Genomic DNA, 26,774 nt, shown 5'->3' with positions numbered 1-26,774 from the left:
TCTGCGGCTCAGTGTGGTTGGAACCGGCGGAGGGGTTGGAGCTAGGGCGAGCGAAGGCCGAGAGCATGGGGGTTAGGTAGGAGCGGCCCGGCCCCAGCAGCAGCCCGGCCGGCCGGCCTCCGCCGGCGGGGAGGGCAGGCGAGCGCTGCCGTGTGACGGGGGTCTGGGCGCGGCGGCGGCGGAGCTGAGCCGGCCGGAGGATGGAGGACAAGAAGGAGGAGGGCGAGGCCGAGATCCAGGAGCACGGGCCCGAGCACTGGTTCAGCAAGTGGGAACGGCAGTGCCTGGCCGAGGCCGAGCAGGAGGAGGCGCTGGCCCCGGAGCTGCAGGAGGAGGCGGCGGCCGCCGCGCAGCCCGAGCACAAACAGCAGAAACTGTGGCACCTCTTCCAGAACTCGGCCACCGCCGTGGCGCAGCTCTACAAGGGTGAGCGGGGCAGACTAGCGGGGCGCCCGGCGTGCGGGAGGCCGGGCCGGGCCAGCCATGGAGCATGGGGGAGACGCAGCGCTACGAGGGAGGGAGGCTCCGCCGGGAAGCTGGCTGAGACGTGAGGGAGGAACCCTGCGGGGGGGGGGGGGGGGGGGGGGGGCCCCCGGGGAAGCCGGGGGGGGTGTGGTGAGGACGCGGCTCCGCATAGGGGCGGGGGTTCCCCGGGCAGTGTGAGGAGTGGGGGCTCCGCACCCATCCATAGAGGCGGACGGGAAAACAAAATGGCGTGAGGTGGAGCCGCCGCCTCCGCCGCTACCCTGGAAATCACCTTTCCAGCCCCCCGGGGGAGGGGACGACCCCGAGGAAACCCGCCGCTCTCGCCCCCCTCCGCGACTCCTGTCTCCAGCCGTGTCTGGAGCCCCGGCCCCTCCCCAGAGATCGCCCAAAATGGCGGGGGTGGAGGGGGGGGCGGAAGGGATCGGCCCCGGGATGGCGGCGAGGGGGCCCTTTGGCGTGAGGGGAGGAGCAGGTTCCCGGCAGCGCTCAGCGACCGCCGGGGGGAGCGAGGGGCTGGGTCCCGCCGCCGAGACCCACCCCGGAGGGGAGGGGGGAGGGTGAGAGGGAGCCCTTGGTGACCCGCAGGGCAGCCGAGGGGAGGAGAGCCGAGCCGGGGACCGAGCCCTCCCGAAGGCGGCTCCTGCCGTCTAGCCCGGGGAAGAAACACCGACAAAATGGCGAGCGCGGGGCCGGCCCCATTGTGCACTGGGTTCTGAGGGGAGGGGGCAGGACAGGGCGCTGCGCCGGCGGTCCTGGGGCACCATCGCCTATCCCGGTTCCGGGTAGCAGGCGCGGTCGGCCCAGCCACACCCCGGTCCCGGGCTGCCTCCGGGAGGCTGAACAAAATGGCGAAACCTAACATGGCCGTTCGGAGTTAGTGTCTCCAAAATAAACAGCGCGTGTGTCCTTCCATTCCTGCAGACCGGGTGTGCCAGCAGCCAGGGCTCTCCCTCTGGGTCCCCTTCCAGAATGCCGCCACCGCAGTCACCAACCTCTACAAAGGTAAGGGCCGGCCCCGGCGCTATCCCTCCCCTCCTCCCAAGTGCTGGCCTTGCTCATAAAATCCACGCTGCTGCCTGAATCTTGCAACCTTTCCTTGGCCACTGTAGTTTGGCAGCAGTTAACTTTCTTCCATGTTGGCTCATGTGAGTTACTAACTTAAGTTGTTCCATTCCTAGGCTCTTGCATAATGAAGCTCTTAACATGTGCATGTCATTCTGATAAGCTCAGGAGAGGAGTACAACAGGCCATAGCATAGAATTTGACAGTGATACCTTTGTGTCTCTTGTAGTTTTAAATAAGTTGTTTAAAAGGCAGACTTCATGTTCCAGATGCAAACCTCAGAGCTTTTTTTAGTAAGCATGCCTTCAAAGGTTTAATGTCTGCCAGTGTTGAAATTTGGTTGTAGGACAGTGGTGCTCATTCTTTATTAGATCTCTTACCTGTATCGGTTAAATTCATGCTGATGACTTTTAGTGACTACTTAAGGTGTCCAAAGGAAATGGGGAAAGTTAACTTTCACTAATATTGTAACATACAAACAGAACCTTCTGGACACTTGTGATGCACAAAATGCACCCATGATGCACAAAAATGTAAAGTCATATTTAGAAATTTGATGACACTTAGAGTTTCTACAAAGATACACTGAGTTTAACTATCAATCTGTAGCCTCTGATTGGAAAAGGTACTTGTAGGTCACTGTTGCAGAATGATCCTGATAGGAACAGAAACATTCAGTGACTTTACCAAATCAGCTGTCTGAACAATGCAAACTATGGCATTGTGGCTCTCATTACCATTGTCTGTTTGCTAATGGTGATGAGTCAAAAGCAGAGCTTTTAAAAAAGGAGAACCCTAAAATAAAGTACTCTTTTGCTTGAGTTTTATTTTTTGCACGATTTTGTTTAGCTGCATATCTGTTTTGCTTCATGCCTACAATTCTAAATGGAAACACATATATGCATGCTTTATCTTTGATTGTTAGCAGTTGGCTGATTTGTCAGTCCATGGATTTGTTTTAAATGACTGAACTGAGTTTAGCAGTGTAGTATTTCTGATAACAGATCAGGCTTCTCACCATGCGGTAATAAATGGGGAGGAAACAGTAGGTGTGTAACCATTACATTGGAGACTTGCTTCTCCTTTGTAGACAATCCATGAAGAGTTAGTGAAATAGACATTGTAATCTCTGCTTTTATGTAGTTCTCAAAATGGAATGTGGGCTTGATGGAATAGCCAGAAACACTAGTTCTAGGCTTTGACTTGGCAGCTACACAGTGTTAATCAGCCACATTTCCTTGATGATGGTCAAACTATAACAGAGCTTCCACTTGCTCATCTATCACTGTGGGATAAAGAGGAGCTGTTATGTAAATCAAAGCTATAATCTGGTTAGAATATCTACTGCCTATATGCAAACTTTGATAAACTGGAATCTTATTGATTTGTGGCTCTTCAGAGCACCTCCCCTTTTTAGGAAGGACTGCTTGGATTCAGTTAAAGAATTTGTTTTAAAGTTTTGCAAGAAAAAATAAATTCATGATATTATTCTGCCATGATTATTTAACAGAATAACTTGAAAATACATTACCATGAAATTAAAATGATCTGGCTCTCACGTGAATAAGATCATTTAAATTGATAGTCATTAAATTACACACTTTTTTGAAAAGGTTTATCTGTTTTTTCTTCCGAGTAGTGGAAATTACTATGAATATTTTTAGTCTTGTGTATTTCACAGCCTGTGTCAAAAGTCAGTTTTACTGTTTCCTCTATAAAGTCTTATTGGCTGCAGCCATGTTTACACTATGGGTTCTGTAGTGCCATAGCATAGATGTTTACTTTGATGGAAGGGGTATTTCCATCAACTTTGGTAATCAGCCTCCTGGAGTAGCAGTAGCGAGATCAAGGAAAGAATTCTTCCATCTATCTATCTAGCTACTGTCTCTTTAATGGACTACATTAAATTGCCTACATTTCAAGGGGACAGAATCCCTCTAAATAAAGCTATGCACAAGGAGAGCTGGCAGGGTAGAATGTTAAATACAGATGTAGTACTAAAAAGTTCTAAACATTCTTGTTGCTCTTTAAAACTTGGTTCATTGTGGTTACTATCAAAGGTGTGGGAGGCCGTGTGCTTCACATGAAGCTGCAAAAAAGTCATCAAAGGAATAGTGTATGATGAATCAAGCATCTCAAACTGCCTACATCAGGAACATCTGTTAAATATATTTAAAGCCATTTTTTACTTGGTAACAGATTATTGGCATGCATATATATAATTTCAATAAATGTTGTTCAAGTATGTTCAGTTCTCCTTCACACCTCAATTCATCTGCATATAGTTTTCACTTTTAAACTTGATTAGGCTCTTAGCATTTAATCACTCTTAATACAATATTGTCCAATCAGTTGCAGCACTGGGCACCAAGAGTATTTTAAGTTTTTTAGATCTACTGACAATATGTCCATCTAAACACAGAAAATGGGCTGTTGCTCACTAACTGTCCTCCATATCCTACTTGGTTTGCCCTGAAAATGGTTTGGCTGCTTGTTCAGAGGGGACACAACTTTTCAGTACCATTCCAGAAAGTGTGTTAGAGACCTGTTGGAATATGATGTCTAGAAATCTTGTTGGACATGACTTCACTAGGAAAAAGGGATATGTTCATTAGGATATTAGATGTTGTGTTAAAACTAAAAGTGACTTGTCTAACCTAAGTTTAGTTATTTGTAGTCTTAGCTGATGGAGCTGAACCTTAAGGGGAGTGTAGGATTGACCTAGATCAGCTATGTGTTAAAACTACAATTACCTGGTCTATACTATATTAATATCTTAAAACAGCTTTTTTTTCTAATGAAGGCAAGGCATGTCCCATCTATACTAGCAGCCAAATACCTTCAGCACCATATGACTGGAGATAGGGGTCAGCCCATTGTTCATGTATCTCAGCAACAGACCACTTTTCATAGATGGCACTTAACCTTGATGGCTTTATGTGGACTCTTTTCTGTCCTCTTACTTTCTGTGTTGAAGGTGATCCTGGCAAGCAATTAAAGGAACACTGTCAATTTGAAAACTAGTTTAGAGTTCTTAGTAGCTTCCATAAGTAGATCTGTATCAGAGTTCTTCCACCAGCTTTTGTAATCTCATGTTTTCCTAGTCTCCAAAAATGTTTCTTTAGCTGTGTGATAAAGTCAACATAAATATTGTGGTTTTGACCAGGCAAAGTACGGTCAAATGCACATGATAAACTGAGAGGAAGTTATTTGTTTCTCTTACTATAATCTTTTTGGTGTTCCTTTTAACAGTGTGAATTGAGCATCCTGTTTGAATAGTAGCTATTAGACTTGGACATCAAAATATTAATATGGAGGAGGAATCTTTCATAGGCTTACCACTTCAAATATTTTTATCATAAAGGATGTGAAATTGTGTATTTGTTTTAGATCTACACTTTATATACTAAACACATCCGAACTGTTTCTAGTTAAAGCTTTGGGACATGGTATTTGCCAAATATGTTTGAAGTGCTGCTAATTTTTAAACTATGATGGCTGAAGCATTCCTACTTGTGGTCAGAATAAACACCAGGGTTTTTTTTTTTTTTTTTTTCACAAATCGGGTAATAGTGCCTTGTAAACAAATCTTAAATTATTGTTCTACTGACCTTGATTCTCAAATACAATATGGCAGTTTTGTATATTATGTGTAAAAACTAGTTTGGAAGCTGGTTTGCAGGTAAATCATGTATAACGCTGTTTCAGTGAGAAACCTGTATGAATTATTTGAATAAACAAGTATGAAGGAGCTATTGACATGGTTTAGGCATAGAACTCTTTGTTCATTAGTGTTTCCCCCAATTGGGGGAAAAACACCAGCGCTTCAGAAACACTCATTTAAGGAGCATTGCCAAGTTCTTAAATGTATTTTCTCTGAAAGATTAAGTAAAGGAAATTGGAGTGGACTTTCCAACATTAAGCTCCATGTCTTCATTATGGAGCAAGAGCAAACATGGTGTCTTGTTCATATGCTGAAATCACTGTTGGCAAAGCACTGAGAAGAAACTGCTGTGGCAGAAACAGTAGAATAAACACAATGAGTACAGAACATTGTATGTCCTATTTAAAATGTGACTGATTTCAGTAACATACTGACGTAGTTCTTAGACTAATTAGCCAGAGTTGTTAGAAACTCCTTTTAAAGTGGATCAAATGATCTGAAAGGATCTACTAGAAAATAACAAAGTGGCATGCACAGGGTGACAACTCATGTCAGTATCCAGAATGAAATTCAACTTGGTAGGAGATCTAATACCTGAGGGAGATCCAGCCAAAGATTTTGTGCACTAAACTTGTCCTGGGCTTTGCAAGTAGAAGGCGTGAAAGGCTTTTACAAAATATACCTTCATGGATTATGAAATACATGAATATAATAAGTCAGGGAATAATTCAAGATGTCCCACATGAGACAATTTACAAAAAATGAAGCTTGGAACATTGCTAAAGTACTAGCACATGGCTGCCTTGAATTCAAGGGATGCTTTCTAAAGAAATCACACCTCTGAAAATTGTTTACCTAGAGCAAAAGGACAAGAGGTTTTGTGTGATAACACCTGGTGTTTAGCTTGTTTCCCTAGTTTGTGGATATTCTTGCACGCAGTGGAAGAGAATAACTTTAAAAGGGAGCATAAAAAGCCAAAACTCATTAGGGGGACTTGCTCAAGTGTAATACCAGAAATTACTCTTAAATTTGTTTAAATTGATTTTAGATTTGATAATTTCTTCAAAGGTTCCACTGTTAAGTACTGACTTAACTGAAATACCATAGATAATGCTTTAGTTCAATTTAAACACAACTCTGTCTGACTCTTTACATCAAAACTTGAGTATAATCAGTCACCACTTATTTATAGCAAATACTTTTGATGGCACCATAAACACCAACTTGGGATTGGGAACTGCAGTGTTGGGTGCTATGCAAACATGGAAAAGAGACCATCCCTGCTTAGCAGTTTAATATGTATAGGATATAAACTATCTTCTATGAAGGCAACTTTTAAGCTTGTGTATACCAATGTTTGTCCTGATTGTGTCTCTTGAAGATGTTAGATAAGTGTTACTCAGAACTCCAACATGAGGAGGGAACTGGGGTGGGCTGTGGTCTCTTGCAATCTCATTCTTGTCTAATCGAACACATGGTAACCCTTATGAATGAACAAGCCACAGACTAATTATTCTGCTTCAGATGCAACACTTAAGAACATTCTTTGTCTTCTTCTTTTTTTCCAGAAAGCGTGGATGCCCATCAACGAAGCTTTGATGTAGGAATTCAAATTGGCTATCAGCGTCGCAATAAGGATGTGTTAGCTTGGGTTAAAAAACGCAGAAGAACTATTCGTAGAGAAGATTTGATCAGCTTCCTATGTGGAAAAGTTCCTCCTCCACGAAACTCTAGAGCTCCCCCAAGACTGACTGTAGTATCCCCTAACCGAGCTACTTCAACAGAAACTAGCTCATCTGTAGAGACTGATTTGCAGCCCTTCCGTGAAGCCATAGCTCTGCATGGTAACAGTAATTTTTTTCAATATTTCTTTTTAAAAGATGGGTGGGAATCCTTAATGGGGAGCATACCTTTCTGTTAAGCTTTGGGGTTTATTTTGGGGCTCCCTTCACTACAGTGTAACCAGAGAGGAAGTGTAGTTGGCATCCTTGTGTAAAGACACTTGCTCTGGAGCAGTTGTGTTACTAACATGTTAGTTAATTGCTAAGAAATGGTACAATTGTTAAATCCTAAGTGCAGGCAAAAGTTTTTCTGCATTAAGGAGCAAAGCATTTTTTGAAATTGGTATCTTGTGCAGCTGTAGTCTCCTAAAGTGAGCTTAGGATGCACTTGTAGCCACCCTCTTTCAGCAAAATGATTTCATGTTGAAGAAAAAGGACTAAAAAAAACCCACACGTACCGGTCATCCACACGTACCGGTCATTTACTGATCGGTGCCAATACTGATGATGGGGTGCTGTCTGTATCTTCAGAACCAATTTCTGGAACATGCTGTTGAAAAGCCATACTTAGTTCTGGAAAGAAAACAGGCTTTTTCTAAAAGCATTGATCCTACCCATTGGTGGAAAAGTGGATGGCATCTTTCATGTTAGTTTTTGACGTCTCTGAAACCTGGATTTCACCAGTCACTGGAAGGCAGTTTTGTTTTCTCCTCTCTTTGCTTCTGGGAGCCTGTTTTCTTACTCCTACTTTCCCTTTGCCTTTTTCCTAGGAAGAGGGAGCTCTTGACTGGCCTATACTCCCTCTTATCTGTTCCTTTTTAGTAATGCCCTTCCACTTTGCTTAGTCCCAATTTCACTGGTGTGCTTAGCATCCTGACTGGTCAGGAATGGGCCAAGTGATTGCATTTCTTCTTGAGTGGATCAATCAAACTTTGGTCAGCTTTTCATTGCTCTGCACTACTAGTGAAGGCATCTTTCAAGCCATGCTCAGAGGATAATATTCCTCATAGGAAAAGCTGTAACACTTTTAGAGAAGCCATTACTAGTACTGCACAGCTGCCATTTTTATTTCTAGGAGTTCTCATTAATATAATGTGGTTCAGGGGTGTACGTCAGAGGAATGGTTCTTACTGTCTGAAAGCTTTAGAGAAATTGATTCAGGTGCAGAATTTAGTGTTTGAACTTTTATTTAGCCATAATGGCTTGGTGTGGCTCCCAAACCCTAGGAGCTGGTTTCTTATTTCTCCTAGGTAGCTTTAATTTAACAAATATCCATATTCTAATACTCATATACCTAAATTGATGGTTACTTGATTTTTATTGCTGGCTTTTAAGTGCTTTCATCTTTTAACTTTTAAAAAAAACTTTTTATTCACAATGGATAATTTATACACTCATCTCTCACTTCTTCATCCTTTCAGAGTAAAATAATCTCAAGTTTCATGACTTCTCTACTCAAAACATACTAAACCTTTTCCATTCTTTGGGTCATCTAAAAATTTTGATGTGAACGCAAATGAGCAGAGTCCTTAAAGTATAAAATGATGGGCCGGTCCAGCCCAGAAGTAAATTACAAAATGAATTTTAGAAAAAAATCTTAATTCAACTGTCCTATGAGACTGAATAAATTAAAACTTGAGTTAGGGAGATGGAAGCAGGACCAGGTAGAGGAAAGGGGTGTGCATGGAAATAAATAGGCTGCTGGCATCTTCAGTTGAGGAAATAATTTAAGATTGCAGTACTATCACACTACAGACTTCGTTATAAACTTAAAGAATTTCAATAGCAAAGCCACAACCAAGATAAGAAGATACAGAATGTTTGCTTTGGTCTCTCTGGTTCCGCATAACAACTCCCCCTCCTTTTGAGAGAGTCCCTTTTTGATCTCTGTGTGTGGGCCTCTTGGCATTGTCTCTTAACCTTCAAGTATGTGTGGAGAAGTGGCTTAGCTTGAACCTTCTTTTGGTTCTGGGTTTTTTCCCCCTTATGGCTTCAGTTAAACAAAACCAACATTCGTATAGTAAACACACCAATAATTGGGTCACTATTCATATTCATAAGTTACAGGGCAACTGGAGATGAGGGTGGCAGTCTGATTCTGGGGGTGGCTACATCATGTAGGTGCCTGAATTCTTTGGGTGCCTGCTAGGTACCATTCTTTAGGATTTATGCAGGTAGACTTAATAACCACCAGGCAAAAAATAAAGTTAAATTGCTTTAGGAGCAAGTAATAGTATCTTTTAATCATTAAAAGGGAATTATGTGCAAAAAAAATTCTGCACACAATATTTTAAAATTCTGCATATTTTATTTGTCAAAATAACACAATATAATCACACCATTTTCAATTATTTGCTGACAAGTATTTTGAAACAAATTTCCAAAATAGTTGAAAATGGAGTGATTATATTGTTACTGTTGTTTTGCCATATAAAATAAAATTATGTAGAATTCTAAAATTTTTAATTTTTTGGTGCAGAAATCCCTAGAGTACCAGGGTTCTGTATTGCGCAATCTGAGTGCAAGCAGCTTGGTGGGGGGTCTGGGTGCATGGTGAATCTGGATGCACGGGGGCTTGTTGGGGAGTTCTGGGTGCAGGGGGAATGGGACTCTGCAGGGGAGTCCAAGTAAATGTGGCTGTGTGTGTGTGGGGGGGTGTCTAAGTGTGGGGGGAATGGGGCTTGGTGGCGTGTGGGAGGGGGTCAGTGTGTGGCTTGTTTGGGGCTCAGTGAGGTGGGGGTATGGGTGTGGAGGCTCCCGATGCAGGGGGAGGCTTGGTTCGGGGAGACGGGAGTTCTGGATATGTCAAAGAATGAGGCTTGACGGGGGTTTTTGGTATGGGGGGGTTGGGGGTGTCCAGATACACGGGGGTTGTGTGGCCAGGGGGAGCAGCTCCCTGTACAGTGACCCCTCGCCCTATGGCTGAGGAGTGATGGGGCCAGGAAGTGGGAGAAGGCAGTCAGTGTATTGGGAGCTGCTTCTGCTGACCACCCAACCCCCATGTATCTGAACCTCCCCCATACCCTGTCAAACCTCACCACCACCTTCTTCCCCCCCACAAACACACAGGGTTCAGAGCTTCCTGCAGGCCAGCTAGGGGAAGCTTCGGAGGTTGATTTCTCCCCCCCCCCCCCCAAGCTGTGACTAATGTCCCTGGCTGGCCTTGATATCCCTAGTCATCATCTCCTTCCCACCCGATCCCAGGGTGACTTACCTCTCCCCTGGCTGCCCAAACAGACACTGCTGAGGAGGGGTGCGTGAGCACTGGTGCAACTTCTTTGCTTCCCCATAGAAACAATTTTTCTGCAGAAAAGCAAAGAGAATCTGCAGGGCAACATATTTCTGCATGTGTGCAGCAGTGCAGAATTCCCCCAGGAGCAAATAATTTAGAAACTGTATGAAAAAGTTCATCAAGTTCCTGTCTAGCTGCCCCCACTCTTCAATTGTACTATAATATCTAGAAATGTCCTTCCACTTCTTCACTTGGCATACAAGTCTACAAGTCAATCACCCACTGGATTAGTTCCTCCTGATACACATTTTCTCTCTTCCTCATACAGTCTATCTTACACTAGTCATCTAGTGACCAGGTTCATGTTTACCTATTCTTTTTAAAATGACTGCATTCCTCTACAGTTCCTTCTGTCTGAATACATTAGACAGATTTCAAGAATTTGTCACTTTCCATATCATTCTCCTTACCAATCTTTAGACTCTTTCCAAAACTCAGTAGTTTTTCAAGATTTGGAATATTATATACAATTTTGGCCACTGAGACTTGTGTATAATCAACCATCTCTTGTTCTGCTAAAGCTGGCAGAAAAGCAGCACTTGTAGAATAACAAAGCATGGAAGTGCACATAAGAAACATTAAGTACATGTTTTTATTTAATACTTTATTAAAAAGTGACACTTCAAGAAACCAACTATCTTTAATATCGGTTTCACAGAAGTGGACATTAGTTCTACAGTTTTTCCAGTTGGCTAATTTTTGATTGATATGAGCAAATCGTACAATCTGCAAGATAATGAAGTATTCCAGTATAGACATTGATTCCTATCCTTTCTATGTGATACATCTATGAAGTTATATCTGTGTTTAGAATCCATTGAGAGGGAGAAGCTATGCTAACAAAGGAATAGGGAGGTGTTCAAAGTGTTTGAGGCTACAGCTACACTACAGGGGGGAGTCGATTTAAGATACGCTATTCACTTAGCTGAATTTGCGTAGCTGAATTCGACGTATCGCAGCCGACTTACCCCGCTGTGAGGACGGCGGCAAAATCGACCTCCGCAGCTTCCCGTCGACGGCGCTTACTCCCACCTCCGCTGGTGGAGTAAGAGCGTCGATTCGGGGATTGATTGTCGCGTCCCGATGGGACGTGATAAATCGATCCCCGATTCAGGCGGGTAGTGTAGACCCAGCCTGAGTAATTGCTGTTTGAATCTGTTTAGTGCTTTCTTTTCTCAACTTCCAAAAAAACATGCATCCTGTAGCCATGAGTTAGTCTGGCAAAGTGAACAGTTCTACCCAAAATGTGTAGGGAAGAGAGAAGGTTCAGGTTCCTGCAGGGAGACTATCACTCCAAAATTGAACTCCCTTCTCTCCCCAACTCTACTAACTTAATATGTGAGATATGACAGGGCTCTTAAATTTCTTAGCTGGCAGTCTTGTGGACTTTACCCAGAGGGTTAGGCCTTTGCAGAGTCAAAGTAGGAAACAGTACCAAATCTCTGAAAGTGGAGCAGCTCTCACTTTGGGCTTGTCTTCACTACTGGGATAAGTCAACCTAAGTTACACTACTCCAGCTACGTGAATAATGTAGCTGGAGTCGACGTAGCTTAGGTCGACTTACCCCGCTATCTTGACTGCTGCATCGACAGGAGTTGCTCTCCAGTCGATTTACTTTACTCTTCTCTGGGAGCTGGAATAGCAGACTCAACTGGAGAGCGCTTTGATGTCCATTTAGCAGGTTTTTGCTAGAACCGCTAAATCAACACCTGCTGCATCGCTTGCAGCAGTGTCGATCTTTCCGGTAGTGAAGACAAACCCCTAATCTTTGGAGTAGTTTCTATAAAACAGTTCAGTGTCTTATTAGAAGTGAAAGGAAATCAAGTTAGGTACTGTACAATGCTAAGATGAGGTAAAAGTACAGGCCATCATCGCTATGAAACCTTATTTATGTATTATCATTGAATTGCATTAGTTACTGTAACTTTTCCTTCCAGAAAACTTGTGTTTTGTGTAGGCAAGATTCTCTGATTTAACATAAAATAAAAAAAAAATTCTGGAGTCAGAGAACGTGCTATCATGAACCAATTAACTCCGTGATTTGTTCCCAAATCCTTGCCTTGAGCATCAGTACACTTATATTCACACAGTATGTTAAAGGTAGCCTTTCGAAAACTACATTAACCCAAAGATAGTCAAACACTGCCACAAAAACAAATGTGATGTTGCAGGTTGCTACCTGCTCAAGCTCCCTCTCTATGGCTTAGCTACTTGAACTGTTGGGAGTATATTTTAACTATTTGACATAAACTGATGTCCAGATTGCCTTTTTCTGAAGCATGAGAAGAACTGTAAATTAAGTTTTGCTTTCTGCGTTGTGGTGTTTATGGGGATGTGTGTGGTACAAATGGACGATAGGTCCATCAATGGCTATTAGTCAGGCTGGGCAGGGTTGGTGTCCCTAGCCTCTGTTTGCCAGAAGCTGGGAATGGGCGAGGGGATAGATAACTTGATGATTACCTGTTCTGTACATTCCCTCTGAAACACCTGGCATTGGCCACTATTGGAAGACATGATACTGGGCTAGATGGACCTTTGGGCTTACCCTGTATGACGGCTCTTATGAGGCACTGCTTTATGGTGAAACTATTTTAAAGTATATTGGATCCTGTTGCAAGACTTCCTTTGCAACAAGTTTAAAGCTTCAAGAAAACTGTAGGGCCAAATTTTCAAAACTTGTATGTGTGATTTCTCTGATTACACATGCGTGCTTCCACAACTTTGCTTTCTGGATGTGTATTCCAGTTTTCAATTGAAACTGTCAAGCCACTGTTTAGAACACCTGTTCCGTAAAGAAACTTAGTCACAAGATTTCCAGAAGTAGAAATTTACTTGGTCTTCCCCTTTCCAGAACTTACTAATCTCCTATGAAAGACAAGGAACACTCAAATTTTCTCAGAGGATCCCTACAGTAATGTTAGTGGACCAGGTACCTTCCCGTTTGTGATCATGCAATTAATGTTCCTGTAATAACTAAGGCTACTGTATATGGGGGGAAAGTGTTAGGAAAGTTTCAGAGTAACAGCCATGTTAGTCTGTATCCGCAAAAAGAAGAACAGGAGTACTTGTGGCACCTTAGAGACTAACAAATTTATTAGAGCATAAGCTTTCGTGGACTACAGCTCACTTCTTCGGATGCATATAGAGCTCTCTGTATGTGTGTATATATATCTCCTCAATATATGTTCCATTCTATGTGCATCCGAAGAAGTGGGCTGTAGTCCACGAAAGCTTATGCTCTAATAAATTTGTTAGTCTCTAAGGTGCCACAAGTACTCCTGTTCTTCTTTTTGTTAGGAAAGTGTATATTGTAGCATAGTATAGCATATCATCTTTACACACTTAAGTCTTCCTTTGTTCTCCTTTCAATTCCTTTTGCTCTCTTCCACATGGCTCTTTTGTCTCCTTGTGCGCCCCCTCATCCCCACCCACACACTGGCTTCCTAGTTGCCAACACTTCCACGTTCCTCTCTGTCTAGAACCAGTAGTATCGTGGTGGGAACTATACAGAACCCTAAAATAAATAGTGACTGATTCATCTGTCTGATAGCCGTTCCTAGTAGAGGCAGCTAGACTGGCTCTTTATTTCCAGCTGCTTCTACAAGCATCCGTGTGCTCTGTAATGAAGACCCTGAGAAAATGGAAGCAGCTGAAGGGGAGTACCCAGCAGCTTGTGACCTACCAGTGCATGCTCCCTAGACCAGTTTTAGAACCATTTAATTAATCACAACTCCCTCAACATACAGTACCTCTCTTAAAGGAGTGTAATGCATGAACACTGTTTTCCCCCACAATGAGTAGGAATGGCATGCTTACCGTGCTGTCTTACCACAGGATCTCTGTTGCAGCTCTGCTTTTCTCTGATTACTTAGAATAGTAAAGTAGCATCCTGGGCTATGAGGGATCTGGACATGACACTGGAGTTTTCTGATGAGTAACACTGTCTGAAATGATTCATTTTTCAAGCCGCTTGAGTTGTAATGCTGCTCTGATTGGTAAATGCGTGGTCAGTGTATACTGTATTCCAAAGTTTTAACAGTCTCTGCTACTCCATTCTAAATGTACTTCATCAAAAGGGCAGTAACTCTGGGTCTGTCAGTGATTGGGATTCTTTCACCTCTATTCTTCTGGAAAAACTGCAGTGAGCCTCAGAGTGCTGGGAGTGAAGGATGTAGGGAAACACTGATAAAGTGGATTAAATACATGGATATCACTCCTCCAAAAACTTTGACAATGATTTAATTGCTTTAGCCCTAATACTACCATAGCAAAACGAACCTGGTTACTTGATGATTTAACCTAATCATCACGTCATCCCCAACCACATTCTCTTCACCATTTGAAAAGGTCACTCTGGCTTCATTCTCTAGTATATAAGAAAGATATGTAACTTTCCCTGCTAGAGATGCCAGCCTTCCATCACCCTCTTACTTTTGTATTTTGATGTTGTACTACACAACATCAATAGCAAATTGTGCTTGCTAAAGGTGCAGGTTTGCACCTTGCAGGTGCGTGGGTTGAAAGAGAAGAGCAGAGTTAATATGTGCTGTAGTCATAAGAACATAAGATGGACTATACTGGGTCAGACCAAAGGTATCCTGTCTTCCAACAGTGACCACATGCCAGGTGCCCCAGAGGGAACGAACAGAACAGGTAATCAAGTGAGCCATCCTCTGTCACCCATTCCCAGCTTCTGACAAACAGGCTAGGGATACCATCCCTGCCCATCCTGGCTAATAGCCATTGATGGACCTATCCTCCATTAACTTATCTAGTTCTTTTTTTGAACCCTGTTACTGTCTTGGCCTTCAGCATCCTCTGGCAAGTAGTTCCATAGGTTGACTGTGCGTTGTGTGAAGAAATATTTCCTTTTGTTTTTAAATGTGCCCCTATTAATTTCATTTGGTGACCCTTAGTTCTTGTATTATGAGAAGGAGTAAATAACACTTCCTTATTTACTTTCTTCACACCAGTCATGATTTTATAGACTTCTATCATATCCCTCTTTAATCTCTTTTCCAAGGTGAAAAGTCCCAGTCTTATTCATCTCTTCTCATATGGCAGCCATTCCATAATCCTAATAATTTTTGTTGCCCTTTTCTGAACCTTTTCCAATTTCAATACATCTTTTTTGACATGGGGTGACCACATCGGCATGCAATATTCAAGATGTGAGCGTAGCTTGGATTTATAGATAAGACGACAATATCATATTGCCTATCTATCCCTTTCTTAATAATTCCCAATATTTCGTTTGCTTTTTTGACTGCCGCTGCACATGAGTGGATGCTTTCAGAGAACCATCCACAATAATGCCAAGATCTTTCTTGAGTGGTAACAACTAATTTAGACCCCATCATTTTATATGTATGGTTGGGATCATGTTTTCCAATGTGCATTACTTTGCATTTATCAACATTGAATTTAATCTGCCATTTTGTTGTCCAGTCACCCACTTTTGTAGCTCTTTCCAGATCCTTTTGTAGCTCTTCGCAGTCTGCTTGAGACTTAACAGTCTTGAGTAGTTTTGCCACCTTACTGTTTACCCCTTTTCCCAGATCACTTATGAATATGTTGAACAGGACTGGTCCCAATACAGACCCCCTAGGAACACCACTATTTACCTCTCTCCATTCTAAAAACTGACCATTTATTTCTACCCTTTGTTTCCTATCTTTTAAGCAGTTACCAATCCATGAGAGGACCTTCCTCTTGTCCCATGACAGAATACTTTGCTTAAGAGCCTTTGGTGAGGGACCTTGTCAAAGGCTTTTGGAAAATCTAAGTACACTATATCCACTGGATCCCCCTTGTCCACATGCTTGTTGACACCCTCAAAGAATGCTAGCAGATTGGTGAGGCATGATTTCCCTTTACAAAAAAATGTTGACTCTTCCCCAACAAATTATGATCTATGTGTCTGATAGTTTTGTTCTTTACTGTAGTTTCAATCCGTTTGCCCGGTACTGAATGAAATGTGTGGAGTAGAGAGTATTTACTATTGGTGTGTCACTTCTGTATTAACATTGGTTGCTATAGCTTTATAGAGAATGAAACATTACTTTTGCCGTTGGTGTCATGGAGTGCGTTGTGGAGAGGGGCAATAAATAGGTGGCTATATGTAGTCGTAGACATTTTAATGAATCCTGTTTTTCCACAGTACACTTCAGATTCCTTGTGTTTCCACTTAATTTTTTTTTAAAATGGCCATTTAATCTCGACAAACCAAAATTTCTCTGGAACTTGGATAAATTATCCAGAAGACTTCAGTAATTGCTACTTAAACTAAATCCTCTTCCTATTTTGCTGATTATTTTTTCCCTTCAACTACAGTGGTTCTCACACTGGTCCAGAGACTTTACTGGTTGTCATCTGCATTTGAGATACAAGTTAATATTTCCCATGGACCACTTCTACTTTCAAAATGAATCTTTTTTGCGAACTTCATGAAAGATGGGGAACCATTATTCTACTGCATGGCACTGAGTTCCTTCATGAAACATGTCCTCTCTAGTTAACCATTCCAGGCTCTTGTTTACTTTGCTAATATGTAAGGTTTTAATGTTTGTACCTGAAATTATTTGAAACGGTCATCAAATTTTAATGTATTGCAACTTCCACTAATATTTTTTAATGGTTTTTCATGCTTAATATATGCATCTTTAATATTGGACTCTAAAAAAGCTCTTGACATACTAGCACTTGAAATACTAGTGTTGCTTTCTTGTCTTCACTGGAAGACTTTGGCAACAGTTGAAGAATCTGAATAGTGATGTCATGCGTTGTAACTTAACCCTGGAACTCTTCCTCTTCTTTCTTTCACTCCTAAATTGAGGGGAAGGATATGCTGAATTTCAGTCTAAAGTGATACAGCTGCTGCTACTCAATCTCAAGCCTTTCAGTAAAGAGAAGGAAGTCCCAGCCTAATATTTCAAATGCAAAAGCAAGCAGAAGTTTTCAAAAATGCAGTCTTGATGCAACATAAAGAAGCAATGAAGATGAACACATTTTCTTGCTTTACATTTTTCTTAGTTTCTCTATTGTGTGCACTAAATTGTTTATATAAACATGCTGCATATGCACCAATACTTAAAATGCAGTTCTTGTGCTGAACAGTGATTGGCCAGCGTTAATCATGTAATGAAAGGTCCCCTCCAATGTAACACACAGCATGTATGAAGGTTGTGTGAATATCCTACCTTGTGTGGCTGAAATATCATAGTTACCTGCACAGACACTAAAAAAGTTGTTAGCTTATTCCTTACTCTAGAACTTGTAATAGTGAAACGTCTTATACTCCTTACTAATAACGTTCTCTCCTTCTCACTACTGCTATCTAGTATCTGTTCCTGTTAATCTAATCGCTTAAGCCATTTAGTTGTTTGGGTAGTGTTCTAGTAGGAGCAGGCTGAAAACTAGAGCCTGATACAGTGTACAGTAAGGAAGATATAACTTAAGTTTATTGGAATGGTTTCTTCACACAAGGATTCTTATTATCTGAACTGTGGGTCATTGCCCTACAACAGCTTTTTAATTTGTGGACCCCATAAACATTTTGAATAGAGGTGCAGACCCTTTGGAAATCTTGGATATAGTCTGCGGACCCCAGGTTGAAAACTACTGTTCTATGGTAACAAGCTTTCGCAGACCCCTTCAACATAGTCTGCGGACCCTCATTTGAAAACCACTGCCCTACAATGTCTTGTTTCTTGTTTAGTTTAGAGTATTGTTCTGTTAATAATACTGACATCCAGCTGCTATGGAATAGCAATTTGCCATTTCAATAACTTACCCTACAGTGCATCTGTTAAACCTTCTATATTTTAATTTGGTAACATAGCTTTAAATTGTGGTACAACAGTCACCAGAACAGCAGTTTATAAGAGAACAATGAGCTGTGTTTACCCTGAGTAAAAGGATTAAATTGTGTGTAATGCTAGCCTCTGTTAACTGAGACAAAATTAGTAATGAGTGCTCTATTAAAGTTTTCTTAAAATCTCATTATTACAAAATATACTACAGTTTGCATATTTGAAGTAGTGCAAGTTAAAGTACAGTTAATAAAGTACATCTTGTGATACATTATCATTGCTCTCCAGTGTTCTCTTTCTATTTGTAGAAGTTAATAATTCAAAATGGGTTCCCTGGTCCTTGTGAATTAGCAGGCCTGTTTGTAATCTCATTTTAATACCTTTCTGTGTGTCCTGGTTATTGCATGGGCATTTAAATGTACCATGATGCAAATTTATCTAAATCTCTTGAAAGTAAGGTGGATGTTCAGTATATGATTCAGGCACTACTATAACCTTCACAACCTTGATTTAAAAAAAACTAACTTTCTTTAGGTATAACAAGTGCACTTTTTTCAATTCTGGGCTAGGTATCTGTTTTAAAAATCAAAACACTTTTATCCTAATGTTTAATGGTCACTTGGACAGACTTCTTTCAAAAAGATAGCACTTGACAATGGTGTCTGAAATTAAACCTCAATCTCGTCCTTACAGAAATACCAAGTTAAAAGAAGCTTCAGTTCTGGCCCTTGAGCTCACTGAGCTTTGGCTTTAAAATGTTCACTCTCCTCTATTATGTGCACAAGTCAAACAGTGGAGATAGAATTCACAAGTGAATCTTGACTAGTCAAAGCATTGTAGTCCTTTGGCTGCCATAGGTGTTGCATATAAGGTTAAATGAGTTGGACAAGTGTCATAAGTTGATGACCATTTACTTGAACTAATGCTGAACATGTATATTGGACAAGCCTTAGAAGAGGAGTGGAGCAAATAGCAAACTTTTTTTTTTTTTTTTTTGGGGGTAAATAATTGAATTTGAAACATTTGATCTCTTTTTCAGGAACTTTCGGGTACTCTATACCAGAGACAACACTACTAAAAAAATTTCCATTCACCATTTTGTATTTTAGCTTGTAAATCTTACAATTCTTAACCAAATTAAGAACTTCACAAGAAACTTGCTCTGATACTTAGACTTATCAGTCATACAATCAGTATTGTGACTATTTAACCAACATAACTAATAGTACAGGCTCTATATACTCCTGGGGGAATTCTGGGCAATGCAGAATTTTGCGGAAATTAACATTGTGTGTGAAGGATTTCCTTTCTCCTGCAGAAATGGACAGCAGAGCCCAGTTCTCACATAGAAGAGGCTGCCGAGGGGAGGGAAGGGAGCTAGAGGGTTCTTGGCAGCTGCAGTTCCCAGCATGTCCTGAGAGAAGGAGAGTGGCGTGCAGGAAACTCCACACAAGCCTGGGAATGAGCATCAGGCTGTTTCTCCCTCTGGATCCCTGGGCTCTGGTGGGGGTTGGGGGTGGAGGCAGGTGTCTGGATGGGGGCGGCACAGCTGGGCTCTGGGAGGGGAAGGGGGCAGGTCTCTGGATTCCGGGCAGGGGGAGGAAGTGCAGGCCCTGTGGCTGGTCTATAGGAGGGGACGGGCATGGGTATCTGGGCAAGGGGGGCCCCCCATGGCTGATCTCTGGGAGGGAAGGGGTGTGGGTATCTGAGCCCTGGAGGAGAGTGAGGGAGGCTATCTGGGCCAGGGCTTTTGGGGGAGAGGATGTTCGGGAGTATTGGCCGAGGGATGTGGGGGCATGGCTGGGCTCTGGGGGGAGGGGTTTGTGGGTATCTGGCCCCCCAGCTGGGCTCTGGTGGGGGGGAAGATGGCAGAGAAACAGGAACTGGGTTGTCAGGGGTTTCTTGACCACTCTACTTCTGGGGAATTTTTGTGTCTGTATTGTTACAGGCATACTTGCTGACAGATATTTTGAAATAAATTACCAAAATAATTGAAACTGGCGTGATTATGTTGTGTTATTTTGAGAAATAAAATGTGCAGAATTTTAAAATATAGTGTGCAGAATTTTTAATTTTTTTGGTGCAGAATGCCCTCAGGAGTAGCTCTCTAGTAATCTGCAAAAATTGCAAATTTATGACAGCATGCAAATTGTAAATTCATAAGCAGGAAAAGCATCACTATCCCACTTGTTGCCCTGCACTCCTTGTTAGTAATACTATGTGATTCTCATAAATGGTTTGTTATGTAACTTTGGTTGTAGTCATAGGAATAGTAAAACAAATCTTATTTTTGTGTTAAATATGTCTTTAGATTTTGAAGATATGTTTAACACATCTCTTGCTTTTGCAAAATAGCTGTTCCAGTGACTTTGTGAATTGAAGCATTATTTAATAGTTATATTTTGGTAGTTCCCAGAAGACCACTATCGGGATGTCTTGGATTTTTATCTTGCTTTAGAAATGTTTGGGAAAAGCACTTACTAGTGCTCTTAAACACAGGCTTCCACTAAGAATATGTCAGAATTCTTAACCTGTTGTTACTATCTGCTCTGTGAGGAGCCCCATTGACTTTATTGCTCGTTTGTGGTCATAGGGCTCAGCTTGCGGTATTTAAGCCCTTGTTCAGCATTAACATACAAGAGGTCAGTTATGCTGTTAGGATGTTTCTCCTCTCACCACCACACTGTACCTTTTGTATGCAATCTCCCTATCTCTGCCCTCTCAAAGGGGGTTTCTGGCAACTAGAAATGGACTCCAAAGTGCTGACTTGTTTTTCTTTTCCTTTCTGATGTATCCCCTTATTTTAATGTTGCTTTTACTGATTGTTGACTCTTGTGTTATGGGGAAAAGCAGGTACTGTGATGCTGGCACGTAATCTAGAAATTTAGTTTTTAACTCTAAATGCACTTCACTCTAGCTTTCAGTAACATGAATATCCATGGCGTCTCTGTCCATGAGTCTCTGTGCACTTAGAGTACTTCATTTGCTGTTTGTCCTGTATTTTCCTTTTTAATGAGAACTTTTTTTATTAAGCTGGTCTTGCAATATAGGCCTGTGAAGAAAACCCCTGTAGGAAGCTTAAATAAGAATGAACTTTTAAAGCTTGTCTGAAATTCATTAATTTTTTTTAAATGAACCTTACACACTTGGAGTTAAACTTAAATTTTGTTGAATAAATTATTTTAAATGCATTTGTCAGATTTCTGGGTAGTTTGTATGGGCTGCTTGCAGCAACACTAGGCAGACTATTTTTTTTTTTAAGTCAAATTCCCAAAGAATTTAGGCAGATATAATACCTCAAATAGATTGTAAGTTGACCATACAGATCTAGGTTATATATTCAAAATCCTATACTGAACTCTTTAACGAGTGGATGTGACTTTCAAAAGTTGCTTCTTTACTCTTCCTCTTGCTAGAAGTGATGTGTGTTGACAATCTGGTTCTACTGGCTGCTTTCCTTTCCGGTTGCATTGTTTTGTGCTCTGCCAGTATACCTGAGTAAGCTCTTCTACATGATATTGATTGTGTTTTGTTCTCTAGTTCACAGCTTCCATTTGATTAGCAATCAGTATAGTGAATATACTCCCCTCTAGATGCTCTTCAAATAAGGTGTCATGAATCTGAGCACTTGCTTATCTTAACTTGAAATTATTAGGACAATGAGTTTGTAGGGGAAGAATTGGTAGATTCATATGTTCTGTGGAAACACACAAGCATATAAGGGCTGATCATGTATTAGAACACACTGCTTTTGCCAAATTCTTACACTGCAGTAATATGTCCTTGTGTGCTTATGTAACAGAGAATGTTATTGAATATTGCTGTAATTATCTGGAACAGTCACAAATAATTCAGTGGTAAAATAGTGTTAATTCAGATACTGAAAATGGAAAAGTTCTAGTGATCACAATCTAGAAATGGTTCACAAATCTCATATCCAAAATGCTGTCACAGGTACCTTGCCCATCTCTTAAAATGTTTGTATAGTTTTATTCAGACATCTCAACCAAGTTAAGAGCTTGTTTAAAGTTGCTTATTCTCAGAAATGCCAGAAGATACCACTAAAGTTGTTGAAAGTAAAAACTTTGCTTAACTACTTTTGAAACCTTGTTCAGTTTAGTTGCTGTATAAATGTCTGTCCTGTTTGTCATATCAACACAATTCCTAACAAATGAAAATGTAGCTTTGTTTGTTTCCTGCTCGTACTAGTAATTCTGGGAGTTAGAGGAAGTCAGATCAAAATCAAATGCCCTAGAAACTCACTACTAGGTCAGTCTCGAACTGGATAGTTAAAGTACTTACATAGTAAGAATAGTTTATTTTTAAATGGATTACTGCTTAAATTGAAAACCCACATTTCAGGATAGGTTGTCTATACACTCAGATATCTGGATTTGGGTGAAGCAGGTTTTTTTTCCTCACTAGTGATTGATGTATATCACGAGATTGTAAACAGCTAATTTCATATGCATTGTATAGGAAGCAACTTTAGTAACTCTACATGCTCAAAATACACTACATGCTGAAAAGGGGCTGACTTTCATTGCCTACACAGGCATACATACATGCAAGTGGTAATGGAATGTTATCTGACCTATGAATTTTCTAGCATATTACAGAAACTTCAGTGTCATTCCTTATAATGCGCAGGAAACGAGTTCATCTTCTGTCTTGCATTATTGCCTTTTTAAAATATTTTCTTTCTTTTTTTTTCTAGGTCTTAGTGGTGCAATGGCTAGTATAAGCGTTCGTTCAAGTACCCCAGGCTCTCCCACTCACGTAAGCAGTGGTTCCAATGCTAGTCGTAGGAGAAATGGACTCCATGATGTTGATTTGAACACTTTCATATCAGAAGAAATGGCACTCCACTTGGACAATGGTGGAACTAGAAAGCGTACCTCAGCCCAGTGTGGCGATGTCATTACAGACTCACCAACTCATAAACGCAACCGAATGATCTAAACTGCAAAAATTTCAAACCCACCATGCTGCTTGAAAGCCACTTGATCCTCAGAGTACTATTGAAAAGGAAACATGAGGCCATCTTCCCATATTCACTGTTTAAGACAAGTGAATTCAATAATTGCCATAAAGGAAGTTTTAGGTATTACAGTAGATGCTTCTTGTAACTACGGCTTTCTTAAACTATATTCTTAGCAGAGGACATCAGATATTGTGTAGTAGTTAGCAAGATCATCATAGGCGAACATGTATCCGTTCCAAGGCTAAAAGTGACCTTACTTGTATTCTTAAAGGGAAAGGAAATATCAGATGTTTTATTTGGTTATAGAATGCTTTGTCCTTATTTCCTGCTGTGTTGAGTATTTGCTTCAACAGTATTGCCAGTTTGACTGAAATCGTCTAAAATATGACTTGGCATCTTTGTCAAATCTGCAGGCTTCCATTTTCGCAGCACTGTATAAGGCACCTAGTTTCTATATAGTAACAGTGTGCAAGTTATAAATATTGGACTGTGCCCTTTTTAGTTTTAAAAGCAGTTGATAATTCTGGTGATTGTGTGATAATGTAAAGAGGTGCTATGATGGTCATGCAATTAATACTTAATATTGAATCAATACAAGGATCTTTATTGGATTCACTTTGTGTGTTTTAGTGCTCTGAAGTAGCAATATTAAACTTTTTCCCCAATTAACTTCATAGGGTTTTACATTTTCAGTTTAAGAACATATATGTACTTACTGGTATTATCCTTGTAAACATAAACAGTGCAAACTGCACCAGTGCTGACCTAAATTTAGAGAAAAATGTCCTGTAATTGGAGAATAGGCTTTTTTGTTCAGTATTAGTGAAGGGTAGGTATTGTGTACAACCGTATCCCATTTTACATTTTGTGTGAAGTAATTGCCCATGTTGGGGAGGGGTGGGAGGTGAGGGACTGGGGAACAGTTGGAAAAGGGTTGTGTTCTGTCTGCTGATGAGCAAGATTTCTGGTCACTGATGGAAACTGTTTGGAGTGACTAGCTTCTGTGTGACATCATCATCTTTAGGATGAAGTGAGGTGCAGGCTTTGCCAAGTGCTAAGACAATAACTTAACTTCTAGTTTTAATTTTGAAGAAAAGATCTTTCTTTTCAGTAAATGTAAAATAACATATTGGATGGCTTTCAAAGCTAAAACCTGCATTCTTACAGTGTCTTTAACTGAATGTCCTGATGAATATGTAAAGTTGAAAACTGGCTACACAGTTTAAACTTAAATCCAAAAAGTCAGGTGTGGATCAAAGGTGCTCACTCTGCAAATCAGTACTGTTAAGTGCAGACACTTCAAAAATTCATTACTTAAAAGAGAACAATTTCTGAGTTAAAACAGTTTTTTTTACATTTAGAAATATCTGATCTTGATTTCCTCTTTTTGGCAACGAACTTCCGTTCAAAAGCTTCTGCTTATGAGGAGGGCTAAAATAGGGAGGGGTAAGGAGGTGAAGAGCTGCTGACTTGAGGGGGAGGAGGGAATGTTTGAACTGGAGGCCCCATTCACACTCTAATAGAAAACAGACATTCTTTAAGCTTGCCTTACATTCACTTGCAGCTAAACAGAGGTCTAACACATGGATGGGGCCAAGCTATGCTAGAACCACCATATTGAAAATTCTATTCTAGTTTTCTGCCTGTTAAATCATGTTTTTGAACTCTGTTCTAATATATCTTGGCCACAAGTGAGTGTACGCTTAAGCAATTTAAGGTAAGTTTACATTCTACTAGCCAGCCTCTGATTCAACATTCTCCTGCCTGATCAGCTGGGGCAGGGTTACAGCTGTTTCACTTTCTTATAATAAAAAGTCCTCTAGCATAGAAGTTCTCCATCAAAGGCAGGGCAAAGTCCAGGATACATCATGTTGTATTTTTCAAAAATTTTGGAGGCATCTTTATATATTCTAAGAGGAATGATTTTGTTTTTAATTTGTATATAAATCAACAGGTTCAGGAGTTTTTCAACAGTTCCATAGTACTGTACTAAAAGTTTGCAGTTCATGGAACCATATAAGAATCTTAAAAAATAAAAATAAAAAATCTGTTTGCGGTCTAACGGCAAACCATGTAAAAAAGCTGCCAGTGTATGTACGATTAAGTTACTACTGTTGACCTAAAGCCATAGGGCTTTGTGTGATATTTATAATTCTTTTATAAAGTATAGAACTAATTTCAATTCTATGAGACTTTGCATTTTAAACCAAGATTGACTTGTAAAATGGGATTGTAAGACAGTAGAAAAGATGTTAAAGCAACTTTAATTCTGCAAAATGACCTACTTGTAGGATATAAGCAGAGGTATTTCTTACCCATGAAATAGAAACAGCAGGTGGGTGTCATGATCAGCCTTGAATAGACAAATGTGCCACTCGATGAAAACATTCTGAAACCCCCTTCCACTTTTAGTTGAACTAGTTCATAATTGTGCAATTAAACCAATTTAGGATATCTTTGTTTCCTTAGATCTTTGATGCCGAACATTGGGATTTCTTGATGTGAGACAGTTACTACATGTAGTAGTACTAATGTTGGAGCTCCACACATACTATGGAAAGTACTGGGTTAAATGTGACTTACGCTTAAATCTATCCAAATATGACTACACATGGAGCCTGATCTGTTTTAATTTTTTTTCAAGTGGAATAATAAATGCCTCTGTTTAAGTTAATGCTTTGAAGCTTTGCATTCAATTTAGTACCATTTAAACTAAATTCGTCAAGCTTTTTTGATTTGTGCCATTTTTTTGGTAAGAGAAAGCAGGCTTTAATATCTAACTGGTTGCATTAATATTTTTTTGCTTGTAACTTAAATATTTGACTTATTTTTACCATCTTCCATTGGTATTTCATTTAGCCCCAAATGTTACTTGTTCTTTAAGTGTTAACCCCACCCAAAAATGACCTAAAATGCATGTATTCACCTGATAAACAGAAGGAGAGCAGATTGTTTCTTTAAAAAAAAAATAAACATTCAATTCCAGTACTCATGGTTTTGAAGACTTTATTTCTTGTGCCAGTGTAGGAAACTCAAATTGTGGAATATTGCTTTCAGGCACTCTATCTGAGCAAGAAGCAAGTTTATCTCTTTTGTACAGTAAACATTGAATTCAGACCTCTTTTGTTTGGGGGAAATGAATGCTTTATATTTTGCTTTCCTCTTACTCTACTTAACTCATATAATTGATCTGTCTCATCTCCATGTAAACAAAACTTAACATGAATATGTGTGGAGCAAATTACATACAGGACATCCTGCACTGAGGCTACTTGGCTTGCATTTTACTAAAATAAAATTAAATGTTAAATTTAGGGTTCTAATAAAATAATGCAAAAACGGAGGGGTTTTTTGGCTGCAACTGAAGTCCTGCATTTATACTTTTACTCTGAAATGTGGTTTATCCATCTGGAGTAATAAGCGCTTTAAGTCATAAACCTAATAAATAAAAATAAATGCAACTAATTGGACATTTTGTAGTTTTTGTTAGCTTCTTGAGTAGTCCATCAGTAAGCACAGAATGGAACAAGGCAAATCTGAAGGCAGTGAGTCTTGACTACTTTCTTTAGGGTATGCAAACCTGCAGATTCTTTTTAAAGTGTAACTTAATGGTGGTATCTGTTCATCCTAGTATAGTTAGGGGCCTGTTTCCATTCTCTCTTTGGTTATAAAACTCCTATCCGGAATCTATACA

At 40.5% G+C, this 26,774-nt stretch overlaps 1 protein-coding gene across 3 annotated transcripts; it reads left to right on the top strand.

The window, feature by feature from the left end:
- Positions 1–26,068, top strand: C10H16orf72 (chromosome 10 C16orf72 homolog). Of its 3 annotated transcripts, none has more exons than XM_034783259.1 (5): positions 1–426; positions 1,408–1,488; positions 6,781–7,056; positions 22,814–22,875; positions 25,550–26,068. In XM_034783259.1, the coding sequence occupies exons 1-5, from the start codon at positions 201–203 to the stop codon at positions 25,583–25,585; spliced, it is 681 nt and encodes a 226-aa protein (XP_034639150.1). In that variant the 5' UTR covers positions 1–200; the 3' UTR covers positions 25,586–26,068. The 3 variants fall into 3 exon arrangements, 2 of the variants coding, with proteins under 2 accessions (XP_034639150.1, XP_034639149.1); XR_004647364.1 differs by having other exon boundaries at positions 2–426; positions 22,814–23,200; XM_034783258.1 differs by having other exon boundaries at positions 2–426; positions 22,814–26,068.
- The last annotated feature ends 706 nt before the right edge of the window (positions 26,069–26,774 follow it).

Source organism: Trachemys scripta, chromosome 10 (assembly GCF_013100865.1).
Source record: "Trachemys scripta elegans isolate TJP31775 chromosome 10, CAS_Tse_1.0, whole genome shotgun sequence".
NCBI classification, from domain to species: domain Eukaryota; kingdom Metazoa; phylum Chordata; order Testudines; family Emydidae; genus Trachemys; species Trachemys scripta.
Note: the sequence above shows the minus strand (reverse complement) of the source record. Positions and strands in the feature narration are given on the sequence as shown.